The sequence below is a fragment of the Ixodes scapularis genome, unplaced genomic scaffold (genome assembly GCF_016920785.2).
Source record: "Ixodes scapularis isolate PalLabHiFi unplaced genomic scaffold, ASM1692078v2 PGA_scaffold13__105_contigs__length_92229423, whole genome shotgun sequence".
In the NCBI taxonomy this organism is placed as follows: Eukaryota; Metazoa; Arthropoda; class Arachnida; order Ixodida; family Ixodidae; genus Ixodes; species Ixodes scapularis.
Window position 1 is genome coordinate 25213265 of NW_024609839.1, and position 17065 is coordinate 25230329.

Here is a 17065-nt window from a genome sequence, read left to right on the forward strand (position 1 = left end):
GGCACCTCGGCCGGGATTCGAACCCGCCACCTGGGCATCCGTAGGCCGGTGCTTTGCCTTGGAGCCACAGAGGCAGCTTAAGGCTTTGCAGTGAGAAAACAACTGTGCACACTGCAACTGCGCACACTGGATCTCGGAAAGGATACAATTGTCATTATTTGTATGTGTGAGGCTACACATGCCTTTGATTGCAATGAGAGCAGAGCTAGCTTTATTCTCACAGCCGTCCATATTCAAAGGAATATTTATGATAGCATGCTAGCTGCATTCTGCACAATGGAAGCATTTAATAATTTACAAATATTGCAAGCAACACGTGGCAATAAAAAGGGTGTTAAGAGCAACCTAAAGAAAAACAGCAAATATATTGAAGGCTCAAATACTGGATGAGGAAATAGTGAGACACAATGGAAAGCGTTTTACAATGCGATGTGTGCACCGCATGGCAAACTTTTTCCCTAACGCGGACGTGCGGCAACAGTTCCAAGCATAAAAGCAGGTAAAACAAGCAAAGTTGGCAATAAGAACACTTTAGCAAACAAGCTTGACCACGTGAAAATATTCAGAACTTGCTTCAGGAGTCCGAAGGACAAAGAGAAAAAACGCACTCACCGCAGCTGCCACGGGACGAAGTTGCTGGCTCACCCCAGCATGTTGCAGTTCCCCCAGGCTTTTCTTGGAGACATTGATTAAAACAATGAACGTCAAATGTTGGTAAACTTGATGAAAATGTCACATTTTCACATCCCCCTACTCGCATCTCACGCATATGCTCCCAGAAAAAACAAACAACTATTGGTGTCACTAGCGATGGGGTGTTCCAACTTTGAAATCGAAACTATAAGTAAAACTAAAAAAAAGAATTGCTAAAACGAAAAGCCATCAGATTAATAATAGAGAATATATATATATATATATATATATATATAAAAGTCACAGAAAAAAGAAAAAAAAGAAAATTCTTTTTTTTTACGAATTTTTTTTTAAAAACATGTTTTTTCAATTTATTTTGGATTCAAAAGAGTAAGCTCACAATCCTTCACTGTAGAATTTTTCTAGAGTGTCTAAAGAATCCAATTGGAATAACTGTCCCAATTGGTTGCTTGATACCAATTGAAAAATTTATTTTCAATTGGAATGGCCAATGGGTTGATTAATACCAACTGGAATATATATTTCCAATCGGAGTGGCCAAATGGAAAAATGTGTTCCAATTCGAATGGCCAATTGGTTGATTAATACCAACTGGTATATATATTTCCAATTGGTGTGACCAATTGGGAAAATGCATTCCAATTGGAATGGTCAATTGGTTGATTAATGCCAACTGGAATATATATTTCCAATTGGAGTGACCAAATGGAAAAATGTGTTCCAATTGGAATGGCAAATTGGTTGATAAATACCAACTGGTATATATATTTCCAATTGGTGTGACCAATTGGGAAAATGCATTCCGATTGGAATGCATGAATGCAATTGGAATGCAATGAATGATCCCACTGATACCTCAATGGGTATTTTTAACTTTGAACAAAACACACAAAGACAGCTTTATTGTGAAGTCTTTCACAATAAAGCTGTCTTTGTGTGTTTTGTACTTCTGAAAACCTAAGGAAGGGCCAGTTTTGTACGGATTGTCATCCTTCCGAAGCTTTTTTTTTTTTGAAAAATTTACAAGTAACATAATGTACACAAAAGTTGGTGCATCTGAGGGTTGAAACAGAGTTTGTAACGTGCATTGTGTGAGTGTGAGAAATTGTGAATATAAGGCTTAAAAATCATTGTTTTTGGTCTTGGCTATTTTGGGCTATATTTTTTTTACGGTTTTGGCTATATTTGGGCTATACCTCCCATAGAGGTATTATAATGTACGCTAGAGGTTCAACTGGTGCTAGTGTGCTGCTGCAAATTGAAGCAGACAGCAACCAGTTCGAAATTGACTTCCGGTAATGCATTTCTACGGGAAAAAGCGAGTGCATTTTCTCGCTGCGCTCGATTATAAGAGCAAATATCACGAATATTTCGTACGTACTAGGCACATTGGAACATTTCTCAGTCACGCAGACGAAATAATTGGCCAGTTATGGAGTTTTTATTTGAAATTCGTGGCATGAAAAACGGTGCTAAAACCGCTTCGTACATGTATTTAAAGTGCACTGCCGGACACTGTTAGCGCGAACACGGCGTCGGAACTTTCCACCATGGGTGATATACGTGTCAAACAAACGAAGGACGTGTAAAACCAAGAAAGACGGCAAGAACTACGGAGTAACGCTGGATAAGTAACTTCTTGTGCATGAGCTAGGCGATCAAAATAAATTGAAAGCCACGTAATATAGTCCGATTTGTACTGCTTTATTCTTTCTGTTTATGAATAGGTGCGAAGATACATGTTTTGAGTTCAAATCATCAACCGCACGCTCTAAATCTTTACAAATAGGGACAAGTTAGAGAACAGGTGCTCGATAAAACCTGCCTGACATAGGAAATAATAAAAAGACGCACCTTTCGTAGCCCACGTACTTTATTTTTTGCATTTGAATGTTTTTTAACCGATCGCAAAGATGCACGACAGAGTCATTTTCATAGAGTGACAGGACGGGCATATTAGCAATATATAAGCGCCACCGGGATGCTAGCGAGCCTTGAACGCACTCTATATTCTTTTCGATCGTTAGTTTGCTTAGAATTGTCGCTCGTTTTTACATACCAGCCATGGAACAGAGGTTTGGGCCTGAAATATAGCGAAGATTAATATCGTTCAGTGGTAAAGAAAAATGCTGTAATTAATACACTTTTACAATATTAATAAATGTACATACTATCCGGTACAACCGAAATAATAAACATTATTCATGTTATTTTCCGGCGGAGAGACAAAATTCACGCGAGTTTTCGCATAGGAATGCACGGGAGCATGGCAAAAGTAGACTGGTTGCTGTCTGCTTTCAATTTGCCTCCCGGAAGTCGCATAGACACTAGCGCCAGTTGAACCTCCCAGTCGTTTGGCGGTTTTTGGTGGGAGCATCTGGCAACACTGGTCCTACTGTGCCGGCAAACATGCATGGAGAATAGAAGGGTAGGAGAGGGCATGACGTCGGCCGCGTAGCCTCCACAAGCCATGCTCCCTTGACGCCTCGCCTCTTTCTCATTTTCCTCCTTACTCTCCTCACTTACCATGCCAACGTGACCACATCACGTGACCGTAGCTAGACTTCGTCTTGCTGTGGGGTACTAGAATACACCACAGTCTAGACTTCGACCCGATAAAACCTACCGGACGGAGCGCGCGCAAGCCTGCAAGGAGTCCTTCTACAATCAACCATCCATCTCACACGTGACATGTCACGCGCACCAATCGCCAGAGAGATCAGCGGTCACGCTGGGCACAAAATTGTTTAAACTTTTTATGACTAGGCTTCACCAATATTGCAACGTGCCCCCTCCTAGTGCTTCTAACCTCCTTGCAAACATGTGTGTTGTCCCGCTCTTCTGCTGACATGCGACCTTACTGACATGGCACCTAAAAAGCTTGACACGGCGCAATGCGGCGCAATGCCGCAGGCGGTATATCTAGTTTCGGAATGTGTAGCAGACTACTCTGGTTAAAGCACTGGATGAGGTATAACTCTGGTCAGCCGCCAGCGCCATCTCCGAGGCGGTATTACGCGCCCGATTCCGAGTTAGGCGCCCCGCCGCAGGAAAGCGGGAAAACACACATGTTTGCCAGTACGGTAGGACGCGCATGCGCTTTTGTGTGACCTCGAAACCAGGCGACTCGCCGGCATATGCAACGCGTTTCAGGCCGTACTTCATTCGCAGCTCGCGCGTCCTGGGGACTTTTGTCCTCGACTGTACCTTTTTTCCTGCGGCACTGCGTTTTCGTAAGTATCTCCACGTGTTTTCAACGGCAATTATCACGCCTCATTCAAAATCTTAAAGAACGTCTTTGGCGAATGACGACGAGAGAGTAGGAAACGTGTCTTAAGCACGCTGCCGCCGGGCTCTGCAACGCTAGCAGAACGAGAAAAAACTGCATGCAAAGATGGTCGTCCGGTGGCCGCACTCGCGTTGCAGCGAACAAGCTGCTGGGCAGAGCCAGAGGGCAGCTCGAAGCTCGCCCTCCCGCGGCGGAAACGGGAAGCGCTCTAGTGAGGGTCCCCCGATTCTCCTGCTCAGCGGGCACGACGGAACTGCTCGTGATCATGGCTCGCAAAATGTCATTTTCGAATGCAAACATCACTTTTCACTGTCCCAACGTAGTGCTGCAGCCGGTATGGGATTGTACCTTACTGGAGAGTTTATGTATTACGCATAGAAGCAAACGCAAGCGGTGTGCGTTTGCGTTAGAGTTGCAAGTGCCACGTTCTGCGTGCGCCTCGTCGCCATGCGCCATTCAAGACGGCAATTTTTGGCTCCGCGCACGCGCAGTGAGGGACACGCAAAGCTAACACAAACACACAGCACTTGCGTTCGCTCGTACGCAATATTAACACTCGCTACTGTTTCACCGGCTTCCAACGCCAACGAAACGTGCTGCAGTTATCAGACGTGCAAGCAAGTAGGCGTTCCTTCAAACTGGAAAGGCTGACATTGGAAAAAAACGACGGAGCGCCAACATGAAAGTAACTAAATGTTACAAAAATATTAATATATATATATATATTTAAAAATCTTTTGGGCATTTGGTTTGGAAGAATATTTGCGGCGACTTACGTCTTGCTGATTGTCAGAAGTCGCGACCTTGATACAAAAATATACTTTAACCAGAATTAATGTAATTTCACATGGATTTCTCACAATAGCTATAGTCGGTTGCAAGCTAAGAAAAAACCGGAAATGCTTCTCAGAGGAAACTGTAATCCTACGCCGAGAAACGCCAGCCAATCGTTTTCATGACGTCACGATTCCGTGGACCGATCGCGATCCTTTTGAAAAAAAAAAAAAAAAGCTCAACATGGCTGCTGGCCTTAGCAACGCGACGCTAGTTTCTCGTGACAATTATTCTGCTTTTTGCACCGTGTTTTACGTGCCCGAGGTTACGCCACGAAATCTTAATGGTATCAGCTTGCGTTTGCAGCAGTTTTTGCGCGACAACGTGAGAATCCAGCGACGCTATCGCCAACGAAAATTTCGAAGCGGGCGCGAGGCTTAGCACTGCTGAGAAACTTAGCACTGCTCGCTGGCCGCTGTTCAAAACTCGACCTCGCTTGTGCTTCTTGAAGAACCGCTTTGGTGTCGCCGGTAAGGCTGCGCCAGGCTGTTTCGTCCAAGAAGAATCAGGGGAATCGCTTTCCGATGTCACCTCAGTGGGATCCATGACGGAAGACAAAGAGAGCGGGGCGCGGTGGTGGTGTCGATGACTTGGGAGGGTACCGATTTGTCAAAACCCGAAAAGTATAATTATTCTTGTTTTCTATTCATCCAATAAAATAAAGGCACACATTTCGTGCGCAAAGCCCACAAAACTAAGTAAATCACTAAATATTTATCATTTGCAGGAACTATAAGTGCTTCGCTTTCCCTCAATCGAAGGCGCTGGAAGACGGTATGTTAGACAGTATCTTGGACAGAAAATGAATTGGGAAGACGGTACACTGGACATGACTTTCTTTCTTTACTAAACAGCTACTTCGTTGACAAAAACGTATTCTAACTTATTTAAATGTCCTAAATGAATTAAATAAATATTGTAGTAGTTTAAGACACGTTTCCTGAAGGAAGAAAAAGCAACGTTGCTAGCGAACTACTTCCCGACGGCGGAGGCACTTCAGATGGGCGCATGAGCTTGTGGGTGGAGCTAAAAGATTGTTCTCAGGTTGCATCCGACTATAGAATGTTTTCATTGACTTCGGACTCCTTTTATTTTATTACTCGGTAATTAAAAATGCTGCAATTGGCACCAGTGATGATAATTAGCAGAATTTTGCTTGTCATATTTGTTGGCGCGTTTGAAATTAGATCATGAGCAACGCTTGAAAAATTACGTATTACAATATCTGAATTTTACTATTATTATTAATACCAATCGCGGCAATCTATGCCCCCAATTAACGCCGAGATCACGGAAATGCGCCATTTAACCCTATTACTCTATCCAGAAAGTATAATTTTGTTTTCTTTTTAGCATACGAAAATCTCTGACATCGTTATAGAGATAGACAAACAGTCAAACACTGGATGTAATATAAGGTCCTATGCGTCACGCGTTGCTATAAAAAGCACACACACTTCAGGTCTGACTCGGATCCCGCCTTTGGGCTGTCGAAGTGAGAACAGCGTTGATTAATTTATACGTTTTGTGGACATTTGTAAAAATTGAAGTTCTATTATTCCTGTGCTGGGAATGATGTTAAACCAATTAATCGTCTAAACACCGAAAAACCCATTAAAAGGCCCACAGTTCATTATTTCGCATGACAATTATCTGAGCAAGAAAGGCAGCGAGAAAGCACAAATATCAGCACTGATTTTTTCAACAACTACAAATATCAGCCTGGATCAGACATGTATGCCACAAAAAATAAAGTTTCCGCGAACAACTTCTGTAAGTAAATAATTACGATGTGAGACACATCTTTAATTATGAAAGAATCCGAAATTAAGACCTATATCGAGAAATTAAATCCAAAATAGAGGCTAGTTTCGGTTTCGCTCCATAATTAAAACGCACATCCTTACGTAAATATTACGCTAAACACCGTTCTTGTTTTCAGGATAGAGAGGTGACCTGCGCCCATAATACCGTAGCTTCCTCGTATTACCAGAAATGATTTGTTTCACTCAGTGAAGCCAGCACACTACACAGGCTCAACTGGCTCAACAGCCGGCACGGATCTCCGACCCTCACTATAACCGCCATTTTGGAAAATGAGTGGCGCCACCTATAGTTATTTGGAGTCGCGAATAGCTCCTACGGAGCAGAGTAGCGCAATCCTTTGAACCCCGTGTTTTGCCGACAACATGGCCGACAGAGCGGCTCGGCGCGAGTCACGTGGTACTCAGGGTTCCAGGAGGCGGCCCGCCCTATGGGAGAATACATGGAGATCAACATAACACGGCTGATTAAAAAACTAACGGCGAGTTCACATCTTTCAAAACTAGCCTGTCGTGAAGTTAGTAAAGCGCTAAACACTTTATTAAAGTTTTAATAATATCGGATGAGTGCGCAAATTTTGAGAAGGCAATTGCCAAGGCAATGGCGTTTGAAGCAGACGATTTTTGCTCGCAGCGGAGATGGGCTTTTCGGCAGGGGTGGGCAAGATACTTCGAAATGGTATCTTCGATACCGATACTCGATACCCTCGAAAATTGTATTTGAGATACCGATACAAGATACAGATGCAAAACTAATCTCCGATACAGATACTGAATACTGTATTTTAGATACCTCGATACATCGCTAAAACCTCATCCGAAGTACTTTAAAATGGGTGTATCTTATTGCTTTAGATTAATTAACAAAGGTATTAGTTGAATTCTTGTGTTTGTTATATTGCGTCTTTTTTTCAAACGTTTACACAAAGGTGCAAACCTCCGTAAAAATATTGCAGCCAAGAGAGCAGCGAGGTATAAAGATACACGCTATTTCAAATCCACAGAATCTACCAAACCAAAACGTTCTGTCTATAATTGAGTTTTAGTCTCCGCAAGTTTTTTTCAGAAACACGGACTATGTGGTGTTAACGAGTTATAGTAGATCGTGTTTTCAGGGAAAGATACTTGTATTGGGAGCTCGCGCTGCCACATCGAAGCATGCTCTCAAGCGCGCGCATGGAATGGTATCGATCCAATGAAAACGATATACTGAAACTCCCTACTGTCGCTGTCGGGGGCTGAAGCTCGAAAAACAAATACAGGCATTGAAAGAATCAGGAGAGCGTGTTGGTTAAACATTCATGAGGAGGATTTAGAACGCAAGTAAGAAGAAGGGACACAGAAATATGAGACAGACATGGCAGTCGGTGTCTGTCTCGTTTTCATATTAGCCCCTTGAGTTTACTTGCGTTCTGAATCCTCAAGAAATGACAGACACTTTTAGATAGACGTACAAGTAGGCAGCAATTTAGCACCATGTTTTGCGTCTTTTCGTTCTGGTCGCTTTATTGTAATATTGTCGCGCAAGAGCTTGCTGCCGTTTTTGCCGCCCTGGCGGTTGAAAAACCCTTCGGTCACGATGGCACCCGTGGGACCGCAGCCTTAAGCAGAAGCATTTGCTCAAAACGCCGGTCTGAAAGTCCGCCACGATGCGGGCGTAAGATTAGCGACGCGAAGGAGAACAGCCGTTCTACAGGAGCCGAGGAGCACGTTGGGGTGTTGTATCTAATGAAGGCGCTTCTCAGAGAAGGGTATGAGCGGAGCATATCGAATTCAACTCGAGGATCTTGCAGGTAGCTCAGGAACTCAAGTTTAACTTGATCTTCCTGACAACTGGGGCTCGTGCCGCAGTGGGCTTCAAAAGAAAAGCATGCATCAGCCGATACGTCAGAGGCTGCAGAGGTTGATGGCGCGCACGCCAAAGGACGCGTGGTATGCTTGGTTGCATTTACAAAGTCAATTACAGCTTTTTCTGTGAGTTGCTGGCCATGCTCGCGGACATCTTGAGGTTCTCGCGACAACCACCGCAACTTAAAGTAAGGGTGAAGAACAGCAGCAACAGTCGCTTCATTTGCACTTGGTTTCATTCGCAGAAGCTCGTCAAATCTGCGAATGAACCCAGATGTAACCGCATCCAAAAGTGGTCTGCAGTAGACGAAGTCCATACCAGCCTTCTCCTGAAGCTTTGATTTTACGGTAAAAAGCGTTGGCAGCAGCTCCCCGAAGAAGCAATCGGACTGCGCTTGGAGTCGCGTCAGAGCGGAGGCGATGGGCTGCAGGATCTCACAGTACTCGGCAATAAATGCTAAGTCTCTTTCTTGGAATGTCTGCAGATTTAGTCCATCGCAGACATCTCGCAGTTTATCCTTCGAGCGAAGGAGGTCTTTCATGCTGTCATACAATGAATTCCAGCGTGTTACGCATGGCGTCTTCAGAGAATGCCCTAGGATGTCCACAATAACTTCAGACGACTTGGGTCTTCGAACGCAGTTCCATAGAGCCGAACACTTTGACATGACCGCTGTGTTAGCACGTTCAAAGGACGGTGTCGACAAGGCTGCCTTCGCATCTGAAGTTGCCACGAGACTCAGTGTGTGACATGCGCATCGAAGATGACGAGGCAAGTTGATTTCAGCATCGTCCAGGTTGTCGGGTTCGACCATAATTTCAAAGGACAAGTCGGCGGCGAAATCATCTGCCAGTTAAAAAAGGAACACATTTAGCCGAAATACTTAAAACAGCACTCAAGATTACATGTTTGGAAACATTTTACGGTGAATATTACATATTCATTGATACTAAAAGAAAAACAGTTGTGCAATAATCAAAAACACTCTCGTTTGCATTAGCTCCAGTGGCTTCATCTTCAATTATTTGTATTGCGTATCAAAAGAAGAATTATATGTATCACAAAAATTAAGCAAGTCAGCTGCACCAGACAAGAGGAAAATTAGAATCGGTGCATAACTTGACGGATATTTTTCACACTTCTTGCATTTGTAATCGCACGTTACCCACTTGGGTTTAGGTTATTGAGACAGACGTAAATCAGTCCTTAAAAAATCTGAAAAAATGTTTGATAATAAATACAGCATTACCCTTACCCTGGTCAGTATTCTCAGAACAAAAGCCGAACTCCCTGAAGGCTTTAGCGAAGTTGCTGGCGTTGTCTGTGACCGTGGCTACGACCTTCTCCCGCGAGATGTCGAAGGACTGCCTAATGTCTTCCAGCATTTCTGCTATCCTGTCGTACGTGTGGCTTCCAGGAAACGTCCTGCAGGCCAGTGCGAGCGACCTCCGATAAAGGGTGTCAGCATCGATCTAAATAAATATGCAAATATTATCATTCATTAGTTACTTAATCATGATTTTCCACAACTTCTACTTTTTAATACAGAATATGTTATAGGAATGGCCTCAGGCACTTCCGGCGACGTCTTCTAGGTAACGAAGGTGCGGAACACGAAAATTGAAATAAAAAAGACACCGGCAGCGCTCCGATACGAACCAGCGTCCCTCAGATTATGAATCCGATGTCTTTTAAACACTGAACTACTAGGGACTTTTTTACGAATCTATGACCCTCATACTGTGAATCCGATGTCTTAACCACTGTACTACCGCTCTATGAGGAAACTATATGCTTCGATTCACCTTATACGTGGGCGAAGCATAAAATCTACGTGACCTACGCGTTCCACTCCCGCTCGAGCGCTACTTTTGGCAGGGCTTTCTTCCGGAGACGCTGTTTCCAGCAAGCTGATGGAAGCTCCCCAAAATAATGCGTACACATTCTGTGTTACCACTGCCTTTGCCACGGCAGTGAAGGAAAGGGACACATTTTGTTTTATTCAAAACACAATGCGCTTACCCAATGAACCGTGACACCCATGAAGCTACGATGGTGAGTGGACCAGATGTCAGCTGTGGTTGCAACATAGCTTTGACCAGACAACTTCTCTCGCGCGTCATCCAGAAACTTTTCCCATTCCTCATCAATTCGCCGACCTAGGGAGCGTCGCGACATCACACTAGTCCCTGGGCGCAAGCCCAAAATAGAAAAAGAGACAATGTACAATTATAATGCAGTCTGATTTCGCATAGAATTGAAAGCTCACCTGTTACAAGCTGTATGAAGCCTGGCTCTTCGACTGTCGATAATGAATGCAACCCATCCACAACGAACTTGACGATCAGATTGTCTACTTTAGGCTGAGTCAGTTGACTCCCGGGAGAGCAAAACAGTTTCGTTTGGCGCATTTTGTCAGCAGGGGCGTCGGCCTTTCTCTTGACTGCTTGTTTTCTCCACCCTTCTTTGTACTCATCGAACCTTCTTAGCTCTTGTGGATGCACGCGCTGAAACAAAATAAGTATCGATTAATTATATAGCCGCCACACAAGTAATATCACACAAAGCGTACTTCCGTAAGCTATGCAAATGCACCGTTTTGATACATAAGACAGCACTGAAAAATTAGATACATATAGATACACTCTGTTCGACTCAATGCATTTCTTGGCATGTTACAAGTAAACAAAAAATCTAATTTATGTTGATTCTGCACTTACCTTTAAGTGAAGCTTGAAATTCGAGGTTGACGAGTAGGCGCCACAGATGGTCGCTTTACAAAACGAACAGGCAGCCTTTACTCTGTCGTCCCTAGATGAAATCACGGTAAAATACTTCCCGTCCAAGATGGCACAGCGAGGAGTATTGTCGTTGTCTGCCATTGCTAGCCCGTCGACGCGGCGGAACAAATAACTTTCAACTCCAAGACTGGGACTGCGAAGTGCGCACCATACAGTCGGAAATATCAAGTGAAGTTCCGCGGAAAAGAAAACCAGGGACAGAGCTCAGCATGGCCGCCTAGCGTTTTGCAGACGGCGCCCTCCTGTCTGGCTCCTGTAGTGCTCTGGGCGGCCGTGCAACCCGGGTTTGCTATAGACACACACAAAAAAAGGAGAATGCCCGTGCAGAGATTACGAAACCGCTCGACTTTCTTTCGATCGTGTTTCTTTGTTTGTTGTTTTAGCCGCGGACACAAGATTTGTTTACTTGATGTTGTCTTTTCGGAGGCCTTCTATGCTCTAGCTTCCCCTGAACAAGAGTGAAAGAAAACGCAGCTTCGATTTAGAAGCGCACTTTTGCAAGTATCGGGTATTTTTACAATACACGATACTTTCAAAAAGTATCTTCGATACCGATACTTCGATACATGTTTTTCTGGCAAGCGATACCAGATACAAGATACTCAACTGTATCGAAAGATAGTATCGAAGATACATGTATCTTCGATACTGCCCAGCTCTGCTTTTCGGGTTGGCCGGAGCGGGTCACGTGAATGGTATGACGTCGCCGTGTCGTCTGCTGCATGATGCCGCTCAGGCAATTTTTTAAATAAAGTTACGTCCTTGTATGGCACAAAACTTATCGCATATTATTCTAAAATGTTTCATTATTATGTCAAAAATGATTTCCATTCCGCACATCCCCACAAAACTGAAGAAACAACGATTTTCTCACGTTCTCCATGCATTTCTGACCGCAGTTGGAACCTCCGGGCGTTCGCCGCTAGTCGCCGAGAGACGGCGTTCTAGATTGCGCTACTCTAGAGTTCCTGTATATGCTACCAGCCTATACAGGAACTCTACGCTACTCTGCTCCGAAGGAGCGGCAACCTCGTTGAGGAGCGGAGCCGTAAATGAAGCTGGCTGGGATGTGCGACCCATCAATCGTTAGGTCTGTTCGATTTGGCCAGAAAGTTCTGAACTAGTTCTGCCCGAGTTCAGAGGAGTGCAGGAGTCGTGCAGCGGCGGCGCAGAACCAGTGCAGCCGCCGCGCTAGGACTGGCGCTGTGATCGGCTTTCCGAGCGGAAGCGCAGGGTGTCGTCTGCATCTGTTGGCTCTTGTTTCCAAACGCAAAATTCCGATCCAACTGATATTTGCAGTTGTTGTAGTTGCTGAAAAAATCTGTGCTGATATTTGTGCGTTCTCGCTGACTTTTCTCGCTCAGATAATTGTTATGGGAAATAATGAACTGCTTGTCTTTGATGGGTTTGTTCGTGGGTTGATGAGACAATTCGTGTTTCCTTAGTTTTAAAGTATAATAACAGAACCTTTTCTGTGAATATTGTTTATTCGCGTGCACTAAAAACGTTTTCTGCACGAAATGTGTTTCTGTCTGCATTTTTAACGGCCGTTCGGTTCCTCTCATTTCCATAACCGCTCGTGTCCTTCACATTCATTTAGCAATAGTAGATTCATTCCTAGTCTCTCGAGTGTCGCATTTCTACGATATGTTCGCGGCATCGGGATGATTTTGCGTCGGGAGTCACTGGCGGCAGCGCGCTGTCGGTAGCGGTCACCTCGAAGACGAAGGCCTGACGATAGCGTTTTGGCCAAGACAGTTATCGACCGTAACTATGGCGTCAAGCTAAAGCGTTTATGGTGATTCTCAAGAAAGAACTGCATAAAACTACCAAGCCAATGCCGATTCTCGGTGTCGTTTTCCCCAGGCACGTTAGTGGGCGTCCAGATACCAGCGGACAAAGCACGTAGTATTATGCTCAGCTACGGGGCATGCGAGGGCTAATGTACCTAATCCCAGACCTCTGCAATGTATCGGAGTCGTCAGTACGCATCCAAGAGCAACTGAAGGCGGGGACTATCAAGAGTGCAATACCTTTCCCGTGTCGGTAAGGAAGAATATCAACACTGTGCATTCCCACATAGCATCAAAAACAAACAATTTTCGTGATCCAGTATTTCAACACTTACCACAGGGAGCCAAACCTAACGAGCAGGTGCCTAAAACGCTTTCAGAATATTATAATCAATCAAATTCCTAATTGATCTCAATTCCGTGTCCACCGCGGGTACCTTATTATCATAATTGGGAGGAAATGCAACGTCCGTATCGGCGTTATCGGCGTTAAACATCGCAGACATTTGAGCAAGAGCTGCGAAAAATGGCACCGCGAGCAGAGACGGACGAGGAGTGTCGTCTGCTATCGCCGTCTGCTCTTGTCGTCTGCTTCTGCACGGGCGTTGAACTGACTCTGGAGCCGGTGCGAGATTTTGAGGAACTGGGTCTGAACTAGGGGTGTCGCGAACCAGCCGAGGTTCGAGTTCGACCAGGTTCGACTTTTTCGAACTTTTGGTGAAAAATTCGACGAACCTTGTATTGAGGTTCGACTCGTGTGCGCATGCGCCACAGGCTGGCCAGTTGGCTTCGGATTGGATGGTGATGGCTAAGGAATGAATTTAAGGCAGCGCTGATTGGTTATTTTAGTTAATACAGTACAAAAAATTAAGTCATTAACTTCTTTAGTGATTAGAATTAGTTTCTTTTAATCGCAACTGTTTATAAAATAAAATAACCCTTTTCATAAAAAAACAATTCTCCAAACTTAGACATGCTTGTATCAAGGTCTGGCCACACTGTCCACAAAGTCGAACCTGTCGAATCTGGTGAAAAGTTTCGAAGGTTCGTCGAACCGGTTCGACCCAGTCGAACCCCGAAAGTTCGACCTAAAATTCTGGTTCGACAAAAGTTCGCGACACCCCTAGTCTGAACCTACCTCGTTGGTCTGAACCAGTGGTCTGAACTCGTTCAGAACTGGGATGAATCGAACGCGCCCGTGCAGCGGCCGGGCAACTTCCGGTTGAATCGAATGCACCAGTTCCTGCACTGCTGAACTAGTTCAGCCCGTTCAGCCAGTTCAGGCGAATCGAACAGACCTCATGTTGGGATCCAAAAACCTCCTTGTTGAGATCAGTGCGCACGCCAGAATCCTGACTAAAATACAACCATGCGATTATCAATTAGAGGTTTAGTTTATCCTAATCAACTTATTTCTTTGTTTTCTATATATTTTTATTTAATTAATTATCAGTGAATTTACCAAGCAACGCTACCAAGGACTCTATCAAAGCCAATCCAAGGTGAGCCGATTCAATCGCCAAGCCAGTGTACGTCAAGCGCGCTCTGTGCGGTTGTGTTGGTTGCTGAAGCCGTTTTGCTGTGCTTTCGTCGTAACCTCTGCTACTGTGAGCTGTTGAAAGGTAGGATTCGAACTCTTGCTTCTAAAACACGTAATTATCCTCTCACGGTAATAGGGATCGCCGGCACTTTGACGTCAAATGGCCTTCCGACGACGATGATCATCCTGGTGAAAATCGGGGCTTTGTTATTCGATCCACGATGCTGTTTCAACGTGCCGATCTTCCAGATTGTCTGTTACTCCAAGTTGTACTTAAACGAATAGGTAACCGCGCGCAAGCGGGTTTCACTTCCATGTTCTCAGGGCCTCTTTAAGACGTAGCAATCTCAGAAGAATATCACTACTTATCATTTTGAAAGAGTTTTACTAATTTTGAAAACGAAGGTCTCTTATGCAATGGATGAATGATTTAATATAACTTTATTGGTAGATTAGGGAGGAGACTGACTACAAGTGTGGACGAAGCGGAAGTCTCAAACGCGTTTCTTCAGTTTTTTTCTCCACTCGCGGTTGCTCTCGGAGATAAAACTGCAACGTCAGATATGAGGTCACCCGCCAAACTCTGCATTGCAGATTGTGTCAACTTCCACTTGGAAGGCTACAAACTTGAGGTCTATATCCTAGCAAAGGATAGTATCTTTATTTTTGCTTGCCAAAATTGGAACACCAACAATTGGCATTGTGCTCTCCGATGGCTATTTTTCGGGCGCTTGCTAGAAGCAGCCGTTTGGAGCGAAAAATATAGCCATCTGTTCAAAATTCAAATATATGATTGCCATTAGCGCATTTCATTGATCATGTTCAAGTTATTTCTTAACGCTAGATGTATATCTCAGTTTTCATTTCACTATCCCTCTAAAAATGGAAGAGGCTTTATCCAATCCTTGTTTGCCTGTTTTCATGTCATAATCCCATCAAGTTAGAAACAGTGTGAAAGCTGCATGCTATATAAAAAAAGAAAACCAAAAAACTTACAGAAAAAAATTTTGTGTCTTTATGACAGTCGAAAGTAAACATATTCGGCAGTAAGAAGCTTGGTTGGGGAAAATTTAGATTAATTTTGAAGACGACCAGGTTAGGAGCTGCTGCTGCTCCCCGTGCTTTCAGTCACCCTTGAAGAAGAAACTGAGCTGGTTTCAAAACGTCGGGTTTTCCTTTCAAGGTTTGCTTGGAGCTATATTTTTTGTACTTTATGACAGTGTGCCACTTTTTAGGCTTAGTGCTGTTTGTAGAAGCATCGAAATAAAGAGTATCATATTCATTGCAAGCCTAAGAATCGCCGCACAGGACGAGTCCCGGACGTCCTATTATCAATCTGCAGCCAACGAGCTTGCAACATTAGCCCATCAGAATGCTAAAGAATGAATTTAATTTGGTTTTTATTATCCCTAAATCAGTCATACCTGGCCTTCACATCACATAGGAAGAAACCTGTACATAATAACAATGCCCCGTGTTTCTTAGGCTGTTTGTGACTAGTTTGGAAACGCAGCATACATCCTATCTATGAGCATGCACCTATACCTTATGTCACTAGTTGTGTGCAGGGGGGGCAAAGGCAACGTGAGTAGAAGAGAGAAAAGGCGAGCGCTAGGGAGGCGGGACGGGGAAGGAGAGCACTGGAAAGCGAGGGTCAAAAGGGAGAGCACTAGGAACGTTATCGAGGAGAGGAGGTTTCTCCTGTTCCCCAGCCTTCCTAGTGCTTGCCCTTTCTCCCCTCGCCTGGCATTGCCTTCGCCTGTACTGCACGCAACTAGTGACACGGAGTATACACTTCCCGCGATTGAGGCATGTCCATTGAATTAGAGTGCCTCAATGTTGCCTCCTGGCTGCGCCTTGCTAGAGTGGCGACTTCCTTTGGGGAGGGCAAGTGCCGCCTTTTCAGTCACAGCCACCATTTCGCCTTCCGTGATGCATTGACCGTGAGATCGGTGGATCGGCTTGCACCTGGGAAAATGCCAAATTAAAAACTACTCGTTGAAATCTTGATAAATTATACCGAGTGGTGGCTTTTTCGTCTCCGTAACGCAACGAAGCGTCGGAAATGCAGTCCTCTATACAATGCTATCGTGTTTTCATTAGAGGCGACACGAAAAAGAAACGCTTACTGGACAGAGCGCATGGTGTTGCGTGTTCTTAAAGGGAAGATGGGGCACTTCTAGATTTGAGAAAAAACGCTTGAATTGCGTTCATTTGGCCTTTAGAATAACAGATATCACAATTATATTTCAATGCGGCGCGCCGGAGAGCCATACGAGCAATTTGAAATTAGGGCTGAAGCCCCACCTCCTTAGCCTTGGCAAGCCAAAAGATCCGTCGATGATGTCACGTACAGCGACTGTCTTTCGCGTTTTTCTCCCGTTTCACAATACTTGCGCGGCAAAGGGTTTTGGTATTCGGGTTCACGAGGTATAAAAACACTAGAATTCACTTCTAACTCATTTTTTTCAAGAAGCTCCGT

The 17065-nt window shown here is 44.4% G+C and overlaps 2 protein-coding genes across 2 annotated transcripts in view; one reads left to right on the forward strand and one right to left on the reverse strand.

Moving 5' to 3' along the window:
• Positions 1 to 7999: 7999 nt before the first annotated feature.
• On the reverse strand, positions 8000 to 11434 carry LOC115324447. The gene is made up of 5 exons (XM_040207347.3): positions 11170 to 11434; positions 10721 to 10956; positions 10472 to 10652; positions 9705 to 9921; positions 8000 to 9295 (listed from the first exon to the last, which is right to left on the reverse strand). Exons 1-5 carry the CDS (start codon positions 11329 to 11331, stop codon positions 8175 to 8177), a joined length of 1917 nt encoding a protein of 638 aa, XP_040063281.1. The 5' UTR covers positions 11332 to 11434; the 3' UTR covers positions 8000 to 8174.
• A 3128-nt stretch (positions 11435 to 14562) lies between these two features.
• LOC8043108 (gem-associated protein 8) overlaps positions 14563 to 17065 on the forward strand; it is a 34041-nt gene continuing 31538 nt past the window's right edge. The window contains exon 1 of the mRNA XM_029995786.3: positions 14563 to 14665. The gene's annotated coding sequence lies outside the window, so the exon portion shown is untranslated. The remainder of the gene's footprint in view (positions 14666 to 17065) is intronic.

Coding starts and splice junctions, on each gene's coding strand:
- LOC115324447 (XM_040207347.3), bottom strand. CDS start 11,331: ATGGCAGACAACGACAATACTCCTCGCTGTGCCATCTTGGACGGGAAG. Junction 10,653..10,720: donor GGCTTCATACAGCTTGTAAC/AGGTGAGCTTTC, acceptor TTTTTCTATTTT/GGGCTTGCGCCCAGGGACTA. Junction 9,922..10,471: donor TGGGTGTCACGGTTCATTGG/GTAAGCGCATTG, acceptor ATATTTATTTAG/ATCGATGCTGACACCCTTTA.